General features: G+C 45.2%; 1 protein-coding gene across 1 annotated transcript in view; it reads left to right on the top strand.

Annotated features, from left to right (window-relative positions):
- Uqcc1 (ubiquinol-cytochrome c reductase complex assembly factor 1) overlaps nucleotides 1-23,862 on the top strand; it is a 90,491-nt gene that overhangs the window by 32,317 nt on the left and 34,312 nt on the right. The window contains exon 7 of the mRNA XM_075962689.1: nucleotides 16,480-16,588. Coding sequence (XP_075818804.1) covers nucleotides 16,480-16,588 — 109 coding nt within the window. The remainder of the gene's footprint in view (nucleotides 1-16,479; nucleotides 16,589-23,862) is intronic.

The following is a 23,862-nucleotide window of genomic DNA, read 5'->3' as shown; positions in this document are numbered from 1 at the left end:
TTATTAAAGGTCAAAGCATAAACCCAAAAAGAAACTAATATTTGTAATATATTTTTTTTTCAAAGAACACGTAACCCCAGGAATAATACACTATCAGTATCTCTAAGAGACTCTCTGAGGTAGGGTGGAAAGTTTTCTCCCTTGGCTGTTTTAGGAAAGTTCACATTTACGTAAAAGTGGTTTGAATTGTGAGACTCCGTGGTCATTTCCATCTCTGGTCATCAGAAACCTATAACAAATTATACCACTGACATTTATGCCTGTGCCTCTAAGTATGCGCACAGGTTAGAGTCAAGCCAGATTTGTTGCATGTGGAAATATTTAACACCTTAAACAGTATATTTTTTCTTCAGTGTAAAGCAGCCTAAAAAAAATCCATTTTTCATCCACTGTTACACAGCATTAAAGGTCAAAGGGGATCTAGGGATCGCCGAAGTGGGGGTGGGCGAGCTACCGGGTCTGGAGAAAGTGAACTCCAGAGAAGTGGGTTCACTACGTGGGAATGGCTGTCTGTCAAAGGGCCCTTGTTTGAGACTGTCTTTAGCTGAGCTTACATCACAGACCTGGCTATTATATAAAGATGTTTTAGTTATGATCACCTCTGAACGTTTCTTCTTCCAAATTCACATCGTCACTGCGCTTGGCTAAGGAGCCTGAAGGGGCAGTTTATTTTATGGATTTTTTTTTTGAAACCCTCTAAACCAGTAGTTTATAGATGGCACACTGTGTCCTGGGCCTCTGCTGGAAACTAGGGCTAGTTCTCAAGAAGCCTCATTTTAGTGAGGGAGATAGGACTCATAAATGGGCAGTTACAAACGGGGCTGCTAAGTTCTGGGACAATGTAAACGATGCCTACAGGACTGAAGAGGGCGCTGCAAGTGTTATCCCTTCCTAGCTCTGTTCTCTGAGATACATACCATGGCTCCTTGTCAGGCAGCTAAGAAGGCACACTGTCTGCCTCTGGTGTCCATGGTGGGGGTGCAGAGAGGGAAACTGGATACGCTGAGAGGGAAAGTACTTTTTTAAGAGCTGAGGACTGTATGGGAGAATTGTTCATTGGAAAGGTGGGAGGGTTGAGAGACAGCGAAGCTGTTCCCAGAGGAGCTCAAAGGTAATATTCAGAGCCTGTATGAAAGACTCGTTATTGCCCGTAGAGCTGGAGGCATCAGAGTGGTAGAGAGAGTGGACGGCAACATGAAAAATCCCTGTGACCACATCCCAAGGTCAGTCCTTGACTAATAGCGGGGAGAGCCTTGAAATTATTTATATTTCTTTAAACTTTCCAAACGTCTACCTGACCTTTCTTGCTGAAGTTAAGTTTTCAGAGGAATGGAGTTTCCCATCAGCAGCTAAGTGAGGAGTGGGGTGTACCACCACCAGCTAGGTAGAAAATGGGGACCATCTATTCTTTGTCTTTATCTAGTCTCTTCCTTGCTCTTTTTTTAAGTTTTTTGAGACAGGGTCTCTCTGTATAGCTTTGGCTGTCTTGGAATTTGCTATGTAGATGTAGGCCAGGCCGGCCTCAAACTCACAGAGATCAACCTGCCTCTGCCTCCTGAGTGCTGGGGGGATTAAAGACATGGGCCACCACTGCCTGGCCTCTTCTGTGCTATAATTGCCATGATCCGTGAAGGGCTCAGCCGCCGCCTTTTTATTGAACCAGTAAATCTTTGTCAAGGACCTACTGTGTGTTCGGGACCATGGGGTACTGGAGAGAAGGCTATGGTACGGTCCACACATTCAAGACATCGTGGTGGAAATGGACTTTTGAGTGCTGTTGTCTGAAACAGATGATGATGAAACGTTTGCCTCAAAGCCCGAAGGGATGCTGTGGAAGCACAAAGGTGGAAGTGAGGATGGCGTAGGGCAGAGGTAACGTTTGAGGGACATCCTGAAGGGAAAGTACATTGAAGGGCAGCCGGAGGGAAAGACCACCTACAGAACATCAAGTTCTTGAAAGCAGCCAGTGGCTGAAGTGTTGGGGGGCAGGTTTGTAGAGGAATGTAGTCTGAAGGTCACCAGAAAGGTAGTTATGGGAAATAAAAAGCCAGGTGGTGTCAGCGGCATCATTGTCAAGCACCTTTAATTCCAGTGTTTGGGAGGCAGAGGCAGGCAGATCTCTGTGACTTCAAGGCCAGCTTGGTCTACAGAGTAAGTTTCAGGACAGCCAGGGCAACACAGAGAAACCTTGCTTACAAAAATAAAAACAAAAAGCAGACAAACAAAAGAAGTAGTTTTGGGCCCAGTTGTGCAGTGATCTTCCCAGAATCAGGAACCCCCTCTCCTAAGGGGTAGAACAGCTGGAAGAGGGACGGATCCACCCCAAGTCTATAGAAAAGTAAGACTCTTCTATCTTCTAGTCCTGTTCTCTCTTCCTGAAGATTCAAGAGTATAAATTGAAGGACAGCCAATCTCAAATTCAGAGAGCACAGTAAGCCGAGCCATTGGAGAAATATGAATTGAAACAGTTCTTGGAATAAGAACTGTGAAAGAGGAGGGAGTCACAAAGAAAGACAAAACAAAGCCAGACAGACTCCTAGGACATGAAAGTAGCCTGGGTCCGGGAGGTAATGGATCCTTATTGTAGTTTGGACAGGAACAGGATACTGAACAGTCCTGTGTGTTTACTGATGATGTTATACTTCTGTATGCTCTTTCTGGTGCCATAGTTTCTCAGTGGGTTGAGATTTAAGACTACAGACCCCTCTTTTTCTAGAAGACCTTTGTTAGTTGTCTGTTCAGTGGGCTTGCAGTGGCACTGATCATGTGTCCATTGGCTTTGTTTAACAAGGTCAGTATTGAGTGTAGCTGCTGAAAAAGATGCTGTTGGAGATACCCAGCATCCCGACACAGGCTTGGTAAAGCAGCCCTCCTAATTTTCCTTATCCAGCCATCCACTGTGAGTCCATTCAGGTTCCTGTACCAGAAACCTGGGAGCTTCTCTTGCTGTGTCCTTCATTTCTTTAACCTGGTCAGTAGTCATTAGTTACTGAGCTCAAACCCTTGACCCTGACCTAACAGAAACAAACGAGTTTTACTTTGTAACCTAGTGTGCATGCTTGTATTGGATGCAAACATTAAATAAATCTTGTCTTTACAATATCAGTAAATATCTGATACTTCTGTTCTATTTGAGCTAATTTTAAACAGAAGTTGAAGGTTTCTGCCGCTGAATTCATTTCATTGCTGGATTCCCACCTTGGCTCTCAAGTTTCTTAGTGTGCTGTTCATGTGCTATGAGATGCAGCCAGCAGTAAAGATGCTTTGACCTCTGTTGTCTGCTGCTCTTCTGTGGAGTCTCAGGTGTTTATCCTTCTTACTGTTGTACAGACTCTTGTTCTTCCCTCCATACCTGATTAAGCCATTATTTTCACCATAAGCCTTTCCTTCCTCTGAAGGCAGTTCTGTGACCCTTTGCTTTTTCTTCCTATTTAAAAAAATTTTTTTTCGAGACAGGGTTTCTCTGTAGCTTTGGAGCCTGTCCTAGAACTAGCTCTTGTAGACCAGGCTGGCCTCAAACTCACAGAGATCTGCCTGCCTCTGCCTCATGAGTGCTGGAATTAAAGGCGTGAACCATCACTGCCCTGCTCACATTTTAAAGTTTTGAAAATTTACGAGTACATAAAACATAAAAATTATACATATTAATGGAGTGCTGTGTAATATTTTGATACATAGATATGTACATTATATAATTTGCATTTGTGCATGTGTTTGTGTCTGTCTGCACGTGCTTTTGTGTGCAGAAGCCAAAAGAGAGTGTTGGATGTCCTGCTTTATTACTCTTTGTCTTAATAATATTATAATAACTGTAGTGGTTTGAAAGAAAATGACTCCCAAGGGAATGGCACTATTAGGAGGTGTGGCTTTGTTGGAGTAGGTGTGGCCTTTTTGGAGAGATGTGTCACTGTGGTGGTGGGCTCTGAGGTCTCATATATGCTCAAGCCACATCCAGTGTCTGAGACCACTTCCTGTTTCTTGCCTATCAAGATGTAGAATCCTCCAGCACCATGTTTGCCTGCACACTGCCGTGATGATAATGGACCAAACCACTGAAACTCTAAGCTTCCACCTCAATTAAATGTTTTCCTTCATGGTGTCTCTTCACAGATATAGAAACACTAACTAAGACAGTACCCAAGCTGGGCGGGTACGGTGCACATCTTTAATCCCAGCACTCTGGAGGCAGAAGTAGGTGCATCTTTGAGTTTGAAGCTAGCCTGGCCTTCAGAGCAATTTCCAGGACAGCCAGGACTACACAAAGAAACCTTGTCTGTGTAAACAACAACAACAAAAAACCAAACCAATATACGTGTGTGTCTGTCTGTACATGGTGCTAACCTGCTGAGCCATCTCTCTAGTCTCAACCTCTCTCCCTGCCCCCATCATTTTATAATGTTTAAATTAGGTTCAAGTTATAAATCTCATCGTTTGTTATTTCATTGTAAATTTTTTCGAACTTCTGTAACTGAGGTCCTCTGCAAGATTGGTATGCACTCTTAATGCCAAACCCTGTGCACGTGCACACACACAGTAAATCTCATCCTCAGCCATACTGTATAAATGCATAGGCGGATTGCTACGTAGACTGAAGGATGTGGGAATGACCTGGTCACTCCTTATCTGTATAACATGCCTGCAGAAAAGGAACCCAAATGTAGCTTTGTGGTAACCCAGCAGGCAGTTTCAAAAACCTCATATGTAGGTAAGCCCCTTGTCTAACACAAGGAGAGGTAGTTTCGGTGATTTTACAACAGGTCACTTCATGTGCCGCATCAGCAGTGAGAATCTGAGACAGACAGAGCTGACTGTGTTAGTGGTTGATCCCTTACTGTCCCAAGAGGATGGATCTCATGTTCTGAATGTGAACAGCAATAGAAATCACCTGTTGACGACAGCACACAGCGAGCACTGCTTTTCTTGGCATTCTGTGTCTGTGTCCTGGTAAAGCCCTGGGAGTGGTAGATGGTTAAGGACAGCGGTTGTTGGCCTTCTGGGGTCCGGAGCCAGAGAGTGGCCTGAGCAGAAAGAAGAGGAAGAAGTAACCTGTAAAGTTTCAAGTTCCAAAGAAAGGTAGGGAATGAACATTTGAGAAGCCAGATAAGAAGACTTCTAAGGAAGACAAGAAACTAAACTGTGGGTGGGAAAGGGTTTGGAGAGCATTCTGTCCCCACCGCAGTGCAGGGAAAGGGTTTGGAGAGCATTCTGTCCCCACCAACAGTGCAGGGAAAGGGTTTGGAGAGCATTCTGTCCCCACCGCAGTGCAGGGAAAGGGTTTGGAGAGCATTCTGCCCCCACCATAGTGCAGCCAGAGAACAGCCTGGCAAGCACTGGCAGCGTTTGCAGGGGGCTCTAAAGCCACCCTTGCAGTTTTCGTGTAGCTGTAGGGCATCCTGACTTTTGCTGGGTTCCGGTGGCTTGAGACCTGCTATATATGGTGTGCCCTGACCATGAGCACATCTTCTTTCACCTGCCCTCAACCAGAGTCTCTGTTCACACATCCTCAAGTGTAGATTGCTGTGTTTTGTTTCTGTTCAAACCAAAGGCCCATGCAACTGCCTTTTATCTTTAGCGCCCTGGTACTTGCCAGCCAAGACCTTGGTCTTTACAATGGATTCTAGTTATATGTTGTATGCTTAGTGGTAGTTCACGGCAGGTGAGATGGTTTCAGGAAGCATTTTGCCCCACTTGTCTTTTGCCACAGACAAAAGTCTGGTGGCTCCTATGCTTCCCCTAGGAGGCTTAGACTTCACAGGGAGGAAGTTTAGGAAATTGGTAGAGATAGCTCTAGGAAGAGGTCAGTGTGCCGGCTCACCAATAAATAAACCATTCATCAGCAATCTAAGGGGCACGAGCCCAGCTGATGCTGAAGTAAAGTGAGTAAGCTCTATGAAAGTTCCCTTTGAGTTTCTTTCATTGCAGCCAGAGTGACCGACCTGCTCACATGCCACTGATATGAATTCAGGATTAGATCCCCCGAAAAGCAGCTTGTGTGGTCAAACAGGGGCAAATCCTAAACATGGATGAGTGAAACAGGCTGTTCTGCCCAAGTGTGGCAGGAAGCCAGCATCAAGAATCCCAAGAATCCTGCCCTCTAGATGGATGCCGAGAAGAGCTGTGGCCTTGTTCCGTGGTTTGAGAGGAGAGGAGAGGCTCTTGTTGCTTTTGACTGTGCAGACGGGGATGTCGTGCTGGCAGGAAGAGACTGCTGGTGCTGGACCGGCACTGAGTTGAGGGAGTGATGTAGAGACACCGGCTTGGGGGAATCTCTAGCTATGTTCAGCTCCTCTCTTTTCCACCATGCGAGCAACCTTAAGTTACTTAAGCATCTTTGTTTTCTGTGAAATGCAAAGAGCTTATGAGATGCACAATTGTGTAGATAAAGGGAGATGATGAGTCAGGATGCATCAAGTCTTGCATCGCAGAACTTAACAGTCAGCGCCTTTAGTCTTTTATCCTGCTCAGTGAGCTTTTCTTCCTTTGGCATCTCTGGGCTGGCCTTTTACAGAGATTGGGGAGCCGTCAGGAAGGCTTGAGCACTCCTTTTTTTTCTTTACTTTGCTAGCTGGGTTATTTGCCTTCCTTATATGTAAAAGAGTCAGGATTATTTATGGGCCACTGGAATCACTGAGAGACAGGATAGTGCTGAAGCTTAAAACCTCAATAATAAATTGTGGGTTTGAGAACATCAGCAACTATGGGAGGAGCATGGAGGATTGCTGTAGAGCGGTGTGTCTCACACTCGGTCAGCCCGTGTTCACAGCAGGAGCATGGAGGATTGCTGTAGAGCGGTGTGTCTCACACTCCGTCAGCCCGTGTTCACAGCGGGAGGAGCATGGAGGATTGCTGTAGAGCGGTGTGTCTCACACTCCGTCAGCCCGTGTTCACAGCGGGAGAATGGAGGATTGCTGTAGAGCGGTGTGTCTCACACTTGGTCAGCCCGTGTTCACAGTGGGAGCATGGAGGATTGCTGTAGAGCTGTGTGTCTCACACTCCGTCAGCCCGTGCTCACAGCAGGAGCATGGAGGATTGCTGTAGAGCGGTGTGTCTCACACTCCGTCAGCCCGTGTTCACAGTGGGAGGAGCATGGAGGATTGCTGTAGAGCGGTGTGTCTCACACTCGGTCAGCCCGTGTTCACAGCGGGAGGAGCATGGAGGATTGCTGTAGAGCGGTGTGTCTCACACTCTGTCAGCCCGTGCTCACAGCGGGAGGAGCATGGAGGATTGCTGTAGAGCGGTGTGTCTCACACTCGGTCAGCCCGTGTTCACAGCAAGAGCATGGAGGATTGCTGTAGAGCGGTGTGTCTCACACTCTGTCAGCCCGTGTTCACAGCAGGAGCATGGAGGATTGCTGTAGAGCCGTGTGTCTCACACTCGGTCAGCCCGTGTTCACAGCAAGAGCATGGAGGATTGCTGTAGAGCGGTGTGTCTCACACTCTGTCAGCCCGTGTTCACAGCAGGAGCATGGAGGATTGCTGTAGAGCGGTGTGTCTCACACTCCGTCAGCCCGTGTTCACAGTGGGAGGAGCATGGAGGATTGCTGTAGAGCCGTGTGTCTCACACTCGGTCAGCCCGTGTTCACAGCGGGAGCATGGAGGATTGCTGTAGAGAGGTGTGTCTCACACTCCGTCAGCCCGTGTTCACAGTGGGAGCATGGAGGATTGCTGTAGAGCCGTGTGTCTCACACTCGGTCAGCCCGTGTTCACAGCAGGAGCATGGAGGATTGCTGTAGAGCGGTGTGTCTCACACTCCGTCAGCCCGTGTTCACAGTGGGAGGAGCATGGAGGATTGCTGTAGAGCGGTGTGTCTCACACTCACTCGGTCAGCCCGTGTTCACAGTGGGAGGAGAATGGAGGATTGCTGTAGAGCGGTGTGTCTCACACTCCGTCAGCCCGTGTTCACAGCAGGAGCATGGAGGATTGCTGTAGAGCGGTGTGTCTCACACTCCGTCAGCCCGTGTTCACAGTGGGAGGAGCATGGAGGATTGCTGTAGAGCGGTGTGTCTCACACTCACTCGGTCAGCCCGTGTTCACAGTGGGAGGAGAATGGAGGATTGCTGTAGAGCGGTGTGTCTCACACTCCGTCAGCCCGTGTTCACAGCAGGAGAATGGAGGATTGCTGTAGAGCGGTGTGTCTCACACTCGGTCAGCCCGTGTTCACAGTGGGAGAATGGAGGATTGCTGTAGAGCGGTGTGTCTCACACTCGGTCAGCCCGTGTTCACAGTGAGTGCTCTAAGAACTTGTGAAGCAAGTGATTAATTAATACAAGAATTTTTATTATTACCTTTTAAAAATGTTTACTTTGCATTCATAAAGATATTTTTTGTTTTGGTCTTCAGGCTTTCCTTCCTCAGAGAGCCCTTTTGAACATTTAGCATAAGATCTGGGTGTGGTGGTACAGGATCAAGAAGTTCAAGACTAGCCTGAGCTGTGTAAACCCTGTCTAAGAAGCCTGGTGGCACACGCCTTTAATTCTATCACGGGGGGTGGGGGGTGGGGGTGGGGGGCAGAAGCAGGTGGATCTCTGTTACTTCAAGGTAAGCCTGGTCGACAGAGTAAGTTCTAGAACAGACAGGAACTTACACAGAGAAACTCTGTCTCAAAAAAACCAAGCCAAACCAACCAACCAGCCAAACAAACAACTCTGTCTAAAAAACAAAAAAGAATAAGGAAAAACAAAAAACCGTCAACATGAACATTGAGTATGAGGAATGCATACACTCAGGGTCAGCTAAGCAGCGGAGTTGAGCTGTTGGTTCTTTTGTGTAAAGGTAGTATTCTGGAAGTTGACTAGCTCATAATGACCTGTATGTACAGTGCGGGTCGGGCACGTTAGCTTTGTTTTATTGCAGGTCCTAGGATCCATTTAGTCTTAGATGAGCCATTTTGAATTTGTTTGATTAATTTTGCTTTTACTTCCCAACTTGTATTTTTGTCTTTGAATCATGCTTGGTAGTTTTATTCTGTTCTCTTTACCATTATTTGGTTTCTTGGAGTGTGGTTGGAGGTTCATCTACCTTTTTGCTTTTTGAGGCAGGGTTTTCCCTGTGCACCCTAGACTGCCCTCAAATTTCGGGTGTTACTATGTGTTTGCCTCAGTCTCTCCAGTGCCTGAGTTACAGGCTTGCAACATCATGTCTGGGTCTGTATTTATCTTTAGTTTCTTCCTTTTCAAGAGTGGTTTTTGATTTTCTAGGTAGGTTTGTATCAGTTTAGGCATCTTTCCCTTCCAATGTGCTTTTTCCATTTTGGATTTTAGATTTTTTTATTTTTAATAAATAATCTTCCATTTTCCTGACAACACAGGAGCCTTTGGTACATTTGCTGAGAGGAAAACTGACTCTTGGTTTTCTAAGTAGATATTTGCTGTTGAACTTTATATCATAAAATGCTTTGCATCGGCCACGTATCCACTGAACTAATTTAATGCAATATTTTAGGAGTTTTTTTGAACTAAATTATTTCCTAAACTTTTGGGAACACCAAAGTTAGATAGCGGTGTCTAACAAACGCCACTGTTTATATTTCTCTCAAAAGGCAGGGCAGTCTGGTATTTCCAGTGACCTCGGTTGCACAGAAGAAAGACTTCCTCCACTTTCTCGCTCTCCAGCCTTGGTGATGTAGATGTGTAGTTGCGGGGAGGCTAAGACTGGAGGAAGAGCTAGCTTCTCAATGACTCACCTGCTCTGAGTGCCAACATGGTGATCTCGTTACATCTTTTCTTCCCAGTGGCTCGTCATTGGCTGCTGAGCCCAGAATGGCTCAGACTTTTCTGAGCCTGACATTTCAAAGCCACTCAGGATTCCTCTGGCTTCACTTTCCTGCTTCATACCCTACCTCATCACAACTTTAGTAGTCATTGTTCTTTTAACATGCACTGAATTCTTCCATGGCCCTGCCTTTGCTCTTCTCGTTCTGTCTTCTGGAAAGCCCTTTTGCCCTTTTTTCTGTCTCATTTCAACCCATCCTTCCAAGCCTCAGATATAATGTTTCCTTTCCCATCAAACTTTCTCAGATCCCATACATCCCAAAGTAATCCTTCAATCTCCAACGTTTATTTTTCTTGATACTGCCTTCTTTTGTTTTACATGTTTTATCTATTTATTCTGTATATGTATGTACACATCTGTGCATATGTGCCATGGTGTGCATGTAGTTCAGAGGACAGCTCTTGGGAGTTGATTCTCCCCTTCTACCATGTGGGTTCAAGGGAGTCAGGCTTGGCAGCAAGTGCCCTTACCCACTGAGCCATCTTGCCAGTCCTTTTTTGTTGTTGTTTATATGTGCTTTGTTTTGCTTCTCCTAGGAGACACATGGCTTGAAAGCCAGACTCATGTCTGCCATCACTGTAATACCTAGTCATTCAACCATCACCTACATACAGGAGGAGCTCAGTTTCTGTTCATTGGGTAAACTGTCCGTCAGCTTGAGAGTACCTTCATGTCATATTCCTTTTTAGCCCAGATGACCATTGAGCTGACCATTGTCTTATAATGGCTATAGAACAGGCTGTGCTGTGAAATCCCAGATGCCTCCCTTCATATTGATATAGTTAGAAAGTTTATGGTCTGAAAAAAATCTGTGCATTTTAAACCCCAGAGGGCAGGTGTATTAACAGACTACAGAATTTTCAAATAAATGAAGAATTCCATTACCTCACTATTGCTGTTGATGAATTGGCCTCCTATGACACTTAAGCATCAAAATACATTGCGTCTTTTCAGGTGAGAGGCTGGCAAGAACAATTTGATTAACTTTTAGAAAAGTCTTCTAAAGAAGGTGCTGTAAAACGTTCCTCAGTGTGTTTCTACTTTGAAGTATGCTCTCTATTGTATACTGTAGTCCAGTCTTTTTCATTATTGTCTCAAAGTCTTATATTTGGGTTCAGAGGCTAAAAATTAGAATGAAAATATCAACAAATCTGCTTGAGATCAGCGATGAAGCTGCATGCTCGGGGTCCTGAGATGCTCGGTGGTTAAGGGAGGTACTGCTCAGGGGTCTGGAGATGCTCGGTGGTTAAGGGAGGTACTGCTTGGGGTCCAGAGATGCTCAGTGGTTAAGGGAGGTACTGCTCGGGGTCCGGAGATGCTCAGTGGTTAAGGGAGGTACTGCTCGGGGTCCATAGATGCTCAGTGGTTAAGGGAGATACTCCTCGGGGTCTAGAGATGCTTGGTGGTTAAGGGAGGTACTGCTCAGGGTCCAGAGATGCTCGGTGGTTGAGATACTGCTTGGGGTCCAGAGATGCTCGGTGGTTAAGGGAGATACTGCTTGGGGTCTAGAGATACTCAGTGGTTAAGGGAGATGCTTCTCGGGGTCTAGAGATGCTCAGTGGTTAAGGGAGATACTCCTTGGGGTCTGGAGATGCTCGGTGGTTAAGGGAGGTACTGCTCGGGGTCTGGAGATGCTCGGTGGTTAAGGGAGATACTGCTCAGGGTCCAGAGATGCTCGGTGGTTAAGGGAGGTACTGCTCGGGGTCTGGAGATGCTCGGTGGTTAAGGGAGATACTGCTCAGGGTCCAGAGATGCTCGGTGGTTAAGGGAGGTACTGCTCGGGGTCTGGAGATGCTCGGTGGTTAAGGGAGCTACAACTTTTACAAAGGACCTGAATTTGTTTCCCAGCACTCAACCTGGGCTGCTCACAACTGCCTATAGATAATATTAAAATAAGCTTCATGTTCACCATATTTATAGATTATACAATATTTTGACACGTACATACATCGTGTTATAATCAAACCAGGGTCATTAACGTACCCATCATCTCATATCGTTTCTGTTAAGTAAGAACATTTAAAATTCTTTCTTCTAGCCACTTTCTAATATATGATATTATTGTTAAGTCTTAGTCTCCCTACTGTGCAGTGGAACAAAACTTACTCTTTAATATGACTGCAACCTCGTCTCTTTAGGTATGATGCTCAAGATTAGAATCAGTAGATGCTGCTATTCCAAGCAGATTTAGAGTCTTGCTTTGCACATGGAGACATATTTCAGTTGTATCTAAAAGCACACTCATTTGGGGTCAGCATCATTATCCTCTTGACCTGCATTGACCATGTTCTATTGCCTTCATTTTTAAAGGCTTTTTATGTTGGTGGGTGTGATTCGTATATTATGGACCTCTGGAGTTTTGTCTCCTGGACTCCAGTGATTTTTTTAAAAAAATTTTTTTCCTATTCCAATTCTTGTAAGGTGCAGCCCATTGAGACAGACTTGTGGAGGTATTTTTGGTTCATGGTTGGGTCATGTAGCATATTTGTTCTCTTGCCCAGCTTGTCATCTGCCCATTTGATAAGTATGTTTTCTTTTTCCAGTTTAGTCATTCACAGAGATGTTGAGGCAAGTCAGATAGAATCATTCCATTGTTGCTTGTAGATTTTTCTTTTACAGAGGAACGTAGTGAGACAGGGTCCTGCTCTGTGGCTTGAGCTGGCCTTGTATTTGCAATCCCCTTGCCTCTCTCCTGTGTACTGGATGTGCATCTGGGTGTCCTCATAGTCTGCTCTGAACAGAAACCTGTTCACTGGCTTTCTTTTCTCTCTTTTTTTTTCTTTTCTTTAAGACAGGATCTTGATCTGTAGACTAGGCTGGCCTTGAACTTACAGAGATTCTCTGCTGGGACTTAAGACAGATGCCACTACTCCTGGCTAGTTTTTTTTCTAAAGATTTATTTGTGTACAACAAAAGTATATGCTCAACTATGTTCATAGCAGCATTGTTTGTAATAGTCAGAACCTGGAAACAACCTAGATGCCCTTCAACGGAAGAATGGATGAAGAAAGTATGGAATATATACATATTAGAGTATTACTCAGCAGTAAAAAACAAGGACTTCTTGAATTTTGCATACAAATGGATGGAAATAGAAAACACTATCCTGAGTGAGGTAAGCCAGACCCAAAAAGAGGAACATGGGATGTACTCACTCATATTTGGTTTCTAGCCATAAATAAAGGACATTGAGCTTATAATTCATGTTCCTAGAGAAGCTAAATAAGAAGGTGAATCCAAAGACAAACACATAGGCATCCTCCTGAATATTAACCTTCATCAGGCGATGAAAGGAGACAGAGACAGAGACCCACATTGGAGCACCGGACAGAAATCTCAAGGTCCAAATCAGGAGCAGAAGGAGACGAAGCACGAGCAAGGAACTCAGGACCGCGAGGGGCGCACCCACACACTGAGACAATGGGGATGTTCTATCGGGAACTCACCAAGGCCAGCTGGCCTGGGTCTGAAAAAGCATGGGATAAATTTGGACTAGCTGAACATAGCGGACAATGAGGAAGAATGGGAACTCAAGAACAATCGCAGTGGGTTTTTGATCCTACTGCACGTACTGGCTTTGAGGGAGCCTAGGCAGTTTGGATGCTCACCTTAGGAGACCTGGATAGAGGTGGGCGGTCCTTGGGCTTCCCACAGGTCAGGGAACCCTGATTGCTCTTTGAGCAGATGAGGGAGGGTGACTTGATCGGGGGAGGGGGAGGGAAATGGGAGGCGGTGGCAGGGAGGAGGCAGAAATCCTTAATAAATAAATAAATTAAAAAAAGAAAAAGAAAAAAAAAGATTTATTTGTGTGTGTGTGTCCAAGGAAGCCAGAAGAGGGTGTAAGATCCCTTGGAGCTACAGTTACAGGCCACTGTGAGCCACTCAACGTTGGCAGGCAGATCTCTGTGAATTTGAGGCTAGCCTGGTCTGTGAGAGCTAGTTTCCAGGACAAGCGAGGGTGCTTACACAGGGAAACGCTATCTCAGAAAACCAAAATAAATAATTAAGTAAGTAAAAGAATAGCATTAGGAACCACTTTGAAAAATCAGTTAGTAACTTTGGTTATATTCTTTTGTATAATTAAATATAATATTTTTAAAATACTTTTATTTTTAATTATGTATATGCATGTGCATCTGTGTGTGGATTTGTACATGTGAGTGTTGGTATATGAGAAAGCCAGAAACCTCAGATCCCCTGGAGCTTGAATTATAAGTAGTTGTGATGTGGGTGCTGGGAACCAAACTTGGGTCCTCTGGAAGAGTAGTATGTGCTCTTAACCATTGAACCATCTCTCCTAACTCCTAAATAAAATATTTTTAAATCAGTAAAAATGGCACAATTCTTGCTGGGTGTGGTGGTGTTCACCTTTAGTCCTAGCACTCAGGAGGCAGAGGCAGGTGGATCTTTTGAGTTTGAGGCCTGCCTGGTCTATAGAATGAGTTCGGGAGAGTCAGAGCTACATACTGAGACCCTGTCTCAAAACAACAACAGTAACAAAACAAATAAACAAAAACAAACTTGATCTTTGCCTTCAATGGAATTTATATCTAGTGGGAGAACAATTTGATAATTATAAAAATGTTGGCCGGGCGGTGGTGGCGCACACCTTTAATCCCAGCACTTGGGAGGCAGAGGCAGGTGGATCTCTGTGAGTTCGAGACCAGCCTGGTCTATGTGATTGTAGTATTCTCAGTGATCTATACGCTAAACAGATATTAGTCAAGAAAAGTAAAAGGCAAGCTGCAAATGTAACAGAAAATTTTCTACATTTCTAGTTACATTTTAAAGTAAAAAGACGTGAAAGTGGTTTTGAAAAGAATGTTAATTTTTAATATGTGGGGTATGTATGTATGTGGGAGGGTGGTAGGGGGTGCAGGTGGTACATGTACTATGTGGGAGGGCAGATGAAGATGTTATGTTTCTATTGTTCTGTGCCTGATGCTCACTGTTTGGGCTAAGCTGGCTGACCAGGGAACTCTCAGGAGCCACCTGTTTCCAGCCCCCAGTTACGTCCATGCCCACCTGTCTCCGGCCCCCAATGTTAAAGTTACAGGCATCCTCACTTGTCTCTAACCCCCAATGTTACAGTTACAGGCATGTCCACCTGTCTCCAACCTCCAATGTTACAGTTACAGGCATGTCCACCTGTCTCCAACCTCCAATGTTACAGTTACAGGCATGTCCACATGTCTCCAGCCCCCAATGTTACAGTTACAGGCATGTCCACCTGTCTCCAACCTCCAATGTTATAGTTACAGGCATGTCCACCTGTCTCCAACCTCCAATGTTACAGTTACAGGCATGTCCACCTGTCTCCAGCCCTCAATGTTACAGTTACAGGCATGTCCACCTGTCTCCAGCCCTCAATGTTACAGTTACAGGCATACCCACCTGTCTCCAACCTCCAATGTTACAGTTACAGGCATGTCCACCTGTCTCCAACCTCCAATGTTACAGTTACAGGCATACCCACCTGTCTCCAACCTCCAATGTTATAGTTACAGGCATGTCCACCTGTCTCCAACCTCCAATGTTACAGTTAGAGGCATGTCCACCTGTCTCCAGCCCTCAATGTTACAGTTACAGGCATACCCACCTGTCTCCAACCTCCAATGTTACAGTTACAGGCATGTCCACCTGTCTCCAGCCCTCAATGTTACAGTTACAGACATGTCCACATGTCTCCAGTCCCCAATGTTACAGTTTCAGGCATACCCACCTGTCTCCAACCTCCAATGTTACAGTTACAGGCATGTCCACCTGTCTCCAGCCCTCAATGTTACAGTTACAGGCATGTCCACCTGTCTCTAGCCCCCAGTGTTACAGCCACAGCCATGCCCACCTATGTCCAGCCCCTAATGTGACAGTTACAGGGATGCCCAGCCACATGTTTCTTTTTATGTGGGTGCTGGGATTCTAATTCCACTCTTGATGTTTGTAGAGCAAGTGCTCTTACCTTCCAAGCCATCTCCCAACCCCTGAAATTAATCAGTAATAGTTATTATTTAAATGTATATGAAAACAAATTCAATGTGACAGCAATATTTGAAATGTGATTCTTTTCCTTACTATATCTTTGAAATCCTTGGAGTAACCATATTTAAAGTAGTTACAAGTAGCTAGTGGCTACTATACTGACCGGAAAATTCTTTTGCCCATGTTGAAAAAAATTCTATAGTGGCGAACAATAATTCTCAATTGAATGGAGAATTCAGGCTTGATTATCTTCTAACAACCACCTATGATTTCTTCCATGTGTGAGGGAGGCTTTCGAGGTATCCCTGTCTTCATGGTTCATAGCACTTACATTATCTTATGTAATATCCAGGAAGGATCCAATTATAATATGCAAGGTGTTTTTATTATTATTATTATTATTTGTTTTTGTTTTTTTCTTGAGACAGAGTTTCTCTGTGTAGCCCCATCTGTCCTGGAACTAGCTATGTAGACCGGGCTGTCCTGGAACTCACAGAGGTCCACCTGCCTCTGCTTCCTGAGTACTGGGATTAGAGGTGTGTGCCACCACTGCCCAGAGCAAGCTTTTTTCAACTGCACACTTCAGATGGAATATATATATATACAGCTGTGTTAGAGACCATGAGGTCACTCCTGAATGCTGACTCAGTGTGCGGTGCTAAAATCCCTCTTCTGTGAGCTATGCAATAGAAATGCGCTCCTCCAGTGACTCTCTTTTGCTTCCACTCAGGATGTGTCTGGTCCGAATGAAGCAGGAAGGCCGCACTGGAAAATACATGTGCCGGATCATAGTTCACTTTATGTGGGAAGACGTGGAGCAGCGAGGCAGAGTGATGGGGGTAAGCTTGGCTGCAGAGGCCAGTGGTGGACAGCCGTGATGAAAGAATGTCTGTGCTGAGTCTGAGCGCTCTCTTCAGGATGGCTCTGTTTTGAGATCTCTGTGCAGTGTTGCCTAATGTCCACGAGGCAGTTGAGCTTTGGTCTCTTTTTTTGCCTCTTGGGAGCCTGACATACCATGGATACTTGATGGGTCTGTGCACATTACTGTGGTTGGTTGGTATGAGGATGTCTTGTATACAGAAGAAGATAGGATATGGTGATAGGGAGGGTGGAATGGGGAAACAGATGTCAGTCTAGTTTAAGGATGCTCGCTGCCTTTGCCATTATTTCAGTGTTGAGTTAGTTCCCTTTTTAAGTTTTTTGGTTGATTGCTTGATTGGTTTTGATTTTTTGAGACCTGGACTCCTGTATGCTGGCCATGGATTTGCTGTATAGTGAAGGGTGGCTTTGAACTCCTGATCCTCCTGCCCCCACTTCCTAAATGCTAGGATTATAGACTTGCACCACCATACCTGACTCTCTCAGTTAGTCCTTAGGGGAAGATCTGGTATGGGGCCTGTGGTCCTAGGAACTAAAGAAAACTTTGGTCACTGGCAACCTAGAAGATTGTGGGAAAATACCCATTGAAAATAAATCCCTTAGTAAATTCAGTAATTAGCCTGAGAGAGGAGAGTATAGAACTTAACATTTGTGTGCATATGTGTGTGTGTGTGCGTGTGCATGTGTGTGTGTGTAAAATGACTGATATCTTTAGAAAATATGTGGCACTTGGTTTTAGGCGTGTGTGTGTTTTATTATCCATGATCTCATTGTTTATGTACTCTCATGCATCTCTCTCTTTGCCCAGCGTTGTTTTGGAAGTCTTTCCCTGCTGCACGGGTGTTCGGTCACGGCTGACCTGTATTGTGCCCGTTGTCACACACTCTTAGGCTATTGTCTCAACCCCATGCACTTTTTCTTTGTGTTAAATTGCAATCTTTGAGAGGTGATGGCTTCCTCTTGGGATCCTGGGTTGAGGGTTTTCTTAGGTCTTTGAAGTAACTGTTGTGTAGGACGCACCATAAACATGGGTTTGCCTTTAAGTATCTTTATGGACTGACACCCTGTGGGGACAGTATGACATTGGCATTTCTGCTTATTCTGAGAAAATGAAACATCAGTTGTACGTTTTATCATCCCGTCTTGAAGTCATGAGCTCTCTCTCTTTAATGTGTCTATATTCCTGGGTGAATGTATGTGTGCCACATAGATGCAGGAGCCCAAGGTAGTCAGACGAGAGTGCCGGACCCCCTAATGCCTTTAATTACACAGTTGTGAGCCACTCTGTGGGTGCTGGGAACTAAACCCAGGTACTCTTCAAGAACAAGTGGTGCTCTTAACCACTGAGCCGTCCCTCGGGTGCCTTACTGAGCTGTTTTTGTGGCTGTCCTCCTTGGATCTTGTTTCCTTTCTCCCACCGTCGTGCCTGCTGGCTTTCTTTGCAGTCGAGAGGGCGGTCAGCAGACTAAGCGACTCATTCAGCTGGATTTTCTACGTTCTCAAGTGTTTACTACTCAGTTCTGTGGCAGCACACATTGGACTTAGGCTGGAGTTGGCATCTCAACCCACCCTCTTAGTGATGGCCAGTAATACCCTCTGGCTAGCCAAAGCCTGCGCAGACTGCCAGGCGTTGCCTTAGCCTTAGTGGCTCTTCCATTACATGAACCTGTTTGGCTTATCTCTTGTTGACTGATCTCTGCTGGCAGTGGGGCCACTAGAACCATGTGAGCCACAGCTGTCCTGTCCTAAATAGCCTAATAATCCAGAAATCGCTGACTTCTGGACCACAGGAATTTTTTAATTACACCCGCTCCCACTGATTTTTCTCGTCCATACATAACAGCAGCTGGCACTTTGCGCCTGCTCCTCCATCGTAAGCTTTGTGAGAGCAGGAAACTGTCTTATTCTATTTTTGGTGACATCAAATGGATAAGTAGGATGAGTTGAATGGGAGCATGAAGTAAACTTCAGCTTCTGCTATATTCTGTTTATTTGTTTGAGACAAGTTCTCCTTAGATATCTCTAACTGGCCTAGAACTTACTATGTAGACCAGGCTGGCCTCTTACTTGTAGAGATTCACCTATGTTGCCTCTCAAGCGCTGGGATTAAAGGTGTGCAGCATGATGCTAGTATACCCTGTTTTAAGGTAACTTATTAGATAATTAGTACTTGATTCATTCCTCTCTGGTACAGTCTTACAGGAGTCTTAGATAACTAGTACTTGATTCATTCCTCTCTGGTACAGTCTTACAGGAGTCTTAGATAACTAGTACTTGATTCATTCCTCTCTGGTACAGTCTTACAGGAGTCTTTTTAATTTTTTCTCCTCTGTTTGTGCATTTGGATTGTTGTAGATGGTGTGCCATCCTCTAAGGTGGTGTAGGTACCTACAGTTGATCTGGTGACCTTGAAAGAGTACACTTGTGATTCAGAGAGTTTCTGACAGGGACAGGGACTCTGCTTTTCCTCCTTCCTTACCTCCCTCCCTTTCTTCTTTCTTTTCTCTCTGTGTCTCTTTTCTGGAGCATCCCAGGCTGGCCTTGAACTCACTGTGTAACCCATTATGACCTTTAACCTCCCAGATGCTGAGGTTGTAGGTGTGCACCATTATCCCATTTTTCTTTGTGCTGGGAATGAACCCAGGGTGTTAGACAAGCACTCCTCAGCTGAGCCGTGTCCTCGGTCCTGAGAAGTTTTCCTCTCTCGTCTCTTTCCCCACAGGATCTTGTGTAACCCAGACTGACCTTGACCTCACTGTATAGCCAAGGATGACCTTGGATCTCTGGTCATCCTCCTTTTTGCTTCCATATCCCAAGTTCTGGGATTCCACGTATCCACCATCACATCCAGTTCAGGGTGTCTACTCTTCCAACAACTTCCAGGTTATGCCTGTGTTAATAGGGCTGTCAGTGTCGGTGATTCCCCTAATATAGGCTCCTAAATTGCCTTCAAGTAGAGAAATGCCCAAGCTCTGGCTTAGTTACAAAACTATAAATGAAAGATGGTGTTTTAGAAATAGAAATTTAGAAGAATTGGGTAATTACTGTTGTTGCTTTTTATTATATTTGACACTCCCCTTCCTAACTTGGTGGTGTAAACAGGCAGCTTTTCTATAGGAAAGGCAGTGTGTATTGACCCCATGTGTTTTGAGAGGGTGCAGGTATGGGGGCTCTCAGTTTTAGCGTACAGCCTCAGCACTGGGACATGTGGCTTGGGAAAGGCAGTAGATGGCATGGATAGAGCCTGGCCTGGTTCTCCCGCAGTGGACCATTCTTGACTTCCCGCGCTCCAGTGGACACAGAAGCAGGTCCTAGGTGCTGACTGCATGGCTGCCGAGTTTCTTTTCAGCTTTGAAAAACATCCAAATTTGAAGGTGGTAATTTGCAAATCTTTCTGTGTTATTTGGCGTTCCAGGTATACCTCTGTAAGGAAAGTCACAGAAAAAAGTAAAAGCCAGTCAATGTTGTGGTGGTTTTTCTCATGCCAAAGAATTCTTAGAAGCCATTACTTTGAGTGGATGGGTGTGGCAAAGATCGAGAGCCAAAAGTGTCTCTTGCAAACTGATGACGAGTCAGAAATTTTAATCAAGAATTCCTTTGAAACTAGAATTCCAATCAAGAGCTCATTTGGTATTGGAGTTCTGGTCTCATACAAGGGGAAATTTTGCCTTTCATCGGCTTCTCAGAGCCCAGCTGTGGTGGCACACGGCACAGACGCGTGTGTCATTGGTGCAGCCAGGACAAAAAGCAACTATTAAATTTGAGGTTACAAAAATCACATCGATAATTTAGTGTTCTGACTTTTTAAAAGGAAAAAAAAAGCACCAATATTTCAATATTTGGGATTTAAACATATAAATTAGCTGTGGAAATAGAGTTCATTATCCCACCTCATCTGGTCTTGTTTTATTTCATTAACTGGTTCTTAAAAACCTTTGTGGGCCGAGCTGCAGCTGAGGAGCTGGAGACCATTTCTCGTTGGGCCCTCGCCCGCTCCTGAGTGTTGGGAGGAGAACCAGGACTTGACACAGCTGTAAAAACAGACAGCCCTTTGGCCTCAGTGCTTTCTCCTGCTGCAGGCGGATTTCAGAGGTAAATTTCGCCCTTGCCTCTCCTACTAATGAAGTCGTTTCTTTTGCCGGGTCCGCACCAGGTGTGTCCAGTCTTGGGGCTAACTGGGTGCTTTACTGAAATTTTCCATTTGTGACATTTCAACCAAACTTCAAAAACAAACAAGAATTAGCTCAAGGCAGTGGCTCAGAGTGTTAATGGTAACCTTAGGCTGGTGAAATGACTTCCTGTCAGCTCTGCTCTGCCAGCCATGCCCTCCTTATGGCTTACAATGAGCAGGTTTACACTTTCCAGGCCAAGGTGGGAAGAGGCGGGGATAGGCTGTAGTTAAGGAATTAGTTCATTCTCATCAGTGGCCCCTACACTCAGGTCGTCCCAGGAAGGCTTCGATAGATGTCTTCTTGCCAGTGGTATTCCAAAGTAGGAAGGAACCTCCTGTCGCTACCGGGTCCTCTGCTCTCGTGGTACAGAGGGGAGAGCTGGTAGAGAGCCCTGGCACACACTGCTGTCTTCTGCTTTGCTTATCAGTCTCAGCGTCCTGCATTGCAAAGTCCTCTCTGTGTCAACGCTCCACTCACTCCCTGCGGTGTTTTTGAACCTTAAGTGCGGGAAGCTTCTAGCACACATGCCTGGCATTTACTGAGCACTCAGTGAGACTCACATTCCATTCTTGTAGTTCCTGTCTTGTGTCTTCTCTCCATTCGGTGTGGACACTTAGACTGTCCACATACTCCATCTCCAGCGCCTTTACAGGAATGGGATTAGTCCAGTTCTCCCTTGCTGCAAGTACCTTAATAATTTATGTAGCCTTCTTTGGGCTTTTATTCTTTCTCTCTTATGTCATAGTTGACCATGCATGTTGACTATCTTCTAGATGAATCCCAGAGGTTCATGACCACATGTATCCCTCTTTGTAGTCTCCAGAGTGCTTATAATTACCTCTTGGCTGGATGGTAACTATCTGAAGAAAGAAAGCAGACAGTTCTGGAGGCCTGGGATAGGTATTGGGGAAAATGGGGTGCGAAGATACCCTTTGTGGTCTGAGGATGTTTGTCTGCTGTGTTAGTTTTGGGGAGAAAAAAATGATTACTGTTTTTTTTTAAAATTACATTTATTTGCATGAGCACCCATGCATATGTGTACAGGTGTGCATATGCCACACCACAGTATGTGTGTGGAGGGCAGAGGACAACCTGCAGGACTCAGCTCTCCCACTGTGCAGGTAGGTCATCAGGCATGGCAGCAAGGGCTCTTACCCGACTCCTACTGTCAACTTTTATGTTTGTGTTTTCTGTGCCTTTCTATTTTCTAATGGAATTGATTGGTTTTTTTTTTAAGCCCAGCTTATAGTAGGGCATTTTATGCTTCAAAAGTGGGATTTGGATATTAACAAGGCTTTTAGATTTTCTGGAACTCTCCTCCCCCATCTTCCATAAAGATCTCCAGAGAGGGCCAGGGATGGAGAGAGAGGACACTCAGTGGTAGGATGTTTGCTTAGCACCATGTGGAGTTAAGTGCTTAAAAAAAAAAGAAGAAATATCTTGAACTCCTGTTTTACTCTGCTGTGCTTTGCATCTCCAGGTCAGGATTAAAACTCGGTGTCAAAGGTTTTGAAGGAGCTGTGTTAAAGATAATTTTTTTAAACCATAGATATGAATGACGTGAGTGTGAATAAGGAATGCTTTGGGCTGGAGGCCATGAAAATCAGAATATGTGTTTATTCTTCGATCTCAGTAACTCCCTTGAAGGTTTTCAAATGGCCTGAACTATTGGAGTTGGGTACTCAGATATTAGGGTAGATATTAAGAGAAAATTCTAGATTTTAAGAGTTTGTGTGTGAGTTGGGGGTTAGTGTGCCAGGTGTGTCCACGGAGACCAGAAGAGAGTGTCAGATTCCCTGAAGCTGCAGTTCCGGTGGTTGTGAGCCACCTGACAGGATGCTGGGAACTGAACCAAGGTCCTTTGGAAGAGCAAGGGCGCTCTTAACTGCCGAGCCATCTCTCCAGCCCCAAAGTTAAATTCTTAGATGGCAAAGTAGTTTTTTTTTTTATTGGGGGTTGGCTCATGAATTTGAGCTGAATCCACAGAGGGTGTCCCCTGGAGGCACATTCTCTGTCCACATGAGTTTCAGCCTCCAGTCCTAAGTCAACAGGGGGCATTCATGGCTTGGCTCCTGCACCCAGAGCGCTAGTCTGATGGCTGTCACTTTTCCTTCTAAGTGGCTCTCTGGTTCACTCTCCACCCCTCAGTGCTAGGGATCCGATCTAGTACCTCAAGCATGCTAAATGAGTCTATCTAGGTCCCCAGCTTTCCTTTTTGCTTTTTGTTTTTATAACAGGGCCTTGCTGTGTTGCCCAGATTGGCCTTAAACTTCTTCCATAGCCCAGACAGACCTTGAACTTTGGTCCTCCTGCCTCAGCCTCTGGGGGAGCTTGTACCACCAGGCTCTGCCTGAACCGTCCCACTTGATTTTACCAGGGTCCTCAAAAGAATTTCTGTCTTTGAAATGAATTGCAGCGTGAGGCTCCCTGTGCTCTTGGTTGTTTATCTCTAATGCTGGATTTCCGTTCAGTTACAGATTGAGAGTTCCTGGGCTCTTAGTATTTCTAAAACATCAGAATGCGCACACCTGTAATCCCAGCACTTGGAAAGCAGAGACAGGCAGATCTCTGAGTTGCAGGACAGCCTGGTCTACAGAGTGAGTTTCAAGATAGCCAAGGCTACACAGAGAAAACTTGTCTCAAAAAACCAAAAACTGAAAAAGAAAAAAAGAAAGAAAGGGAAGAAAGCAAGCAAGCAAGGGAACTCTGTCTATTGAGACATTCAGCAACAGGCTCTTCACCAACTGGGAAAAAAATGAATCATCCCTTTGCTGTTCTCAGTGCACCAAAATAGGTTCTTTCTTCCCCCTTCCTTTTAATTACATGTATTTATCTGGATGCCCCTACCTCATAGAAATTATAGAAGGAACAGTGACTTTATCCCATTTTTTCCCAAAGCCCTTGCTGGGGATCAGTGAGAAGATGGCTCAGCAAGCAAGGACACTTGTTGCCAAGCCAGACAGTTTGAGTTCTAACCCCGAGACCCACAAGGTAGAAGGAGAGAACTGTCTCCTACATGGAGGCCATGATAGACACACATGGGGGGAGGTGCTCGGCTGCTT

This window comes from Microtus pennsylvanicus, chromosome 2 (genome assembly GCF_037038515.1).
Source record: "Microtus pennsylvanicus isolate mMicPen1 chromosome 2, mMicPen1.hap1, whole genome shotgun sequence".
NCBI classification, from domain to species: domain Eukaryota; kingdom Metazoa; phylum Chordata; class Mammalia; order Rodentia; family Cricetidae; genus Microtus; species Microtus pennsylvanicus.
Note: the sequence above shows the minus strand (reverse complement) of the source record. Positions and strands in the feature narration are given on the sequence as shown.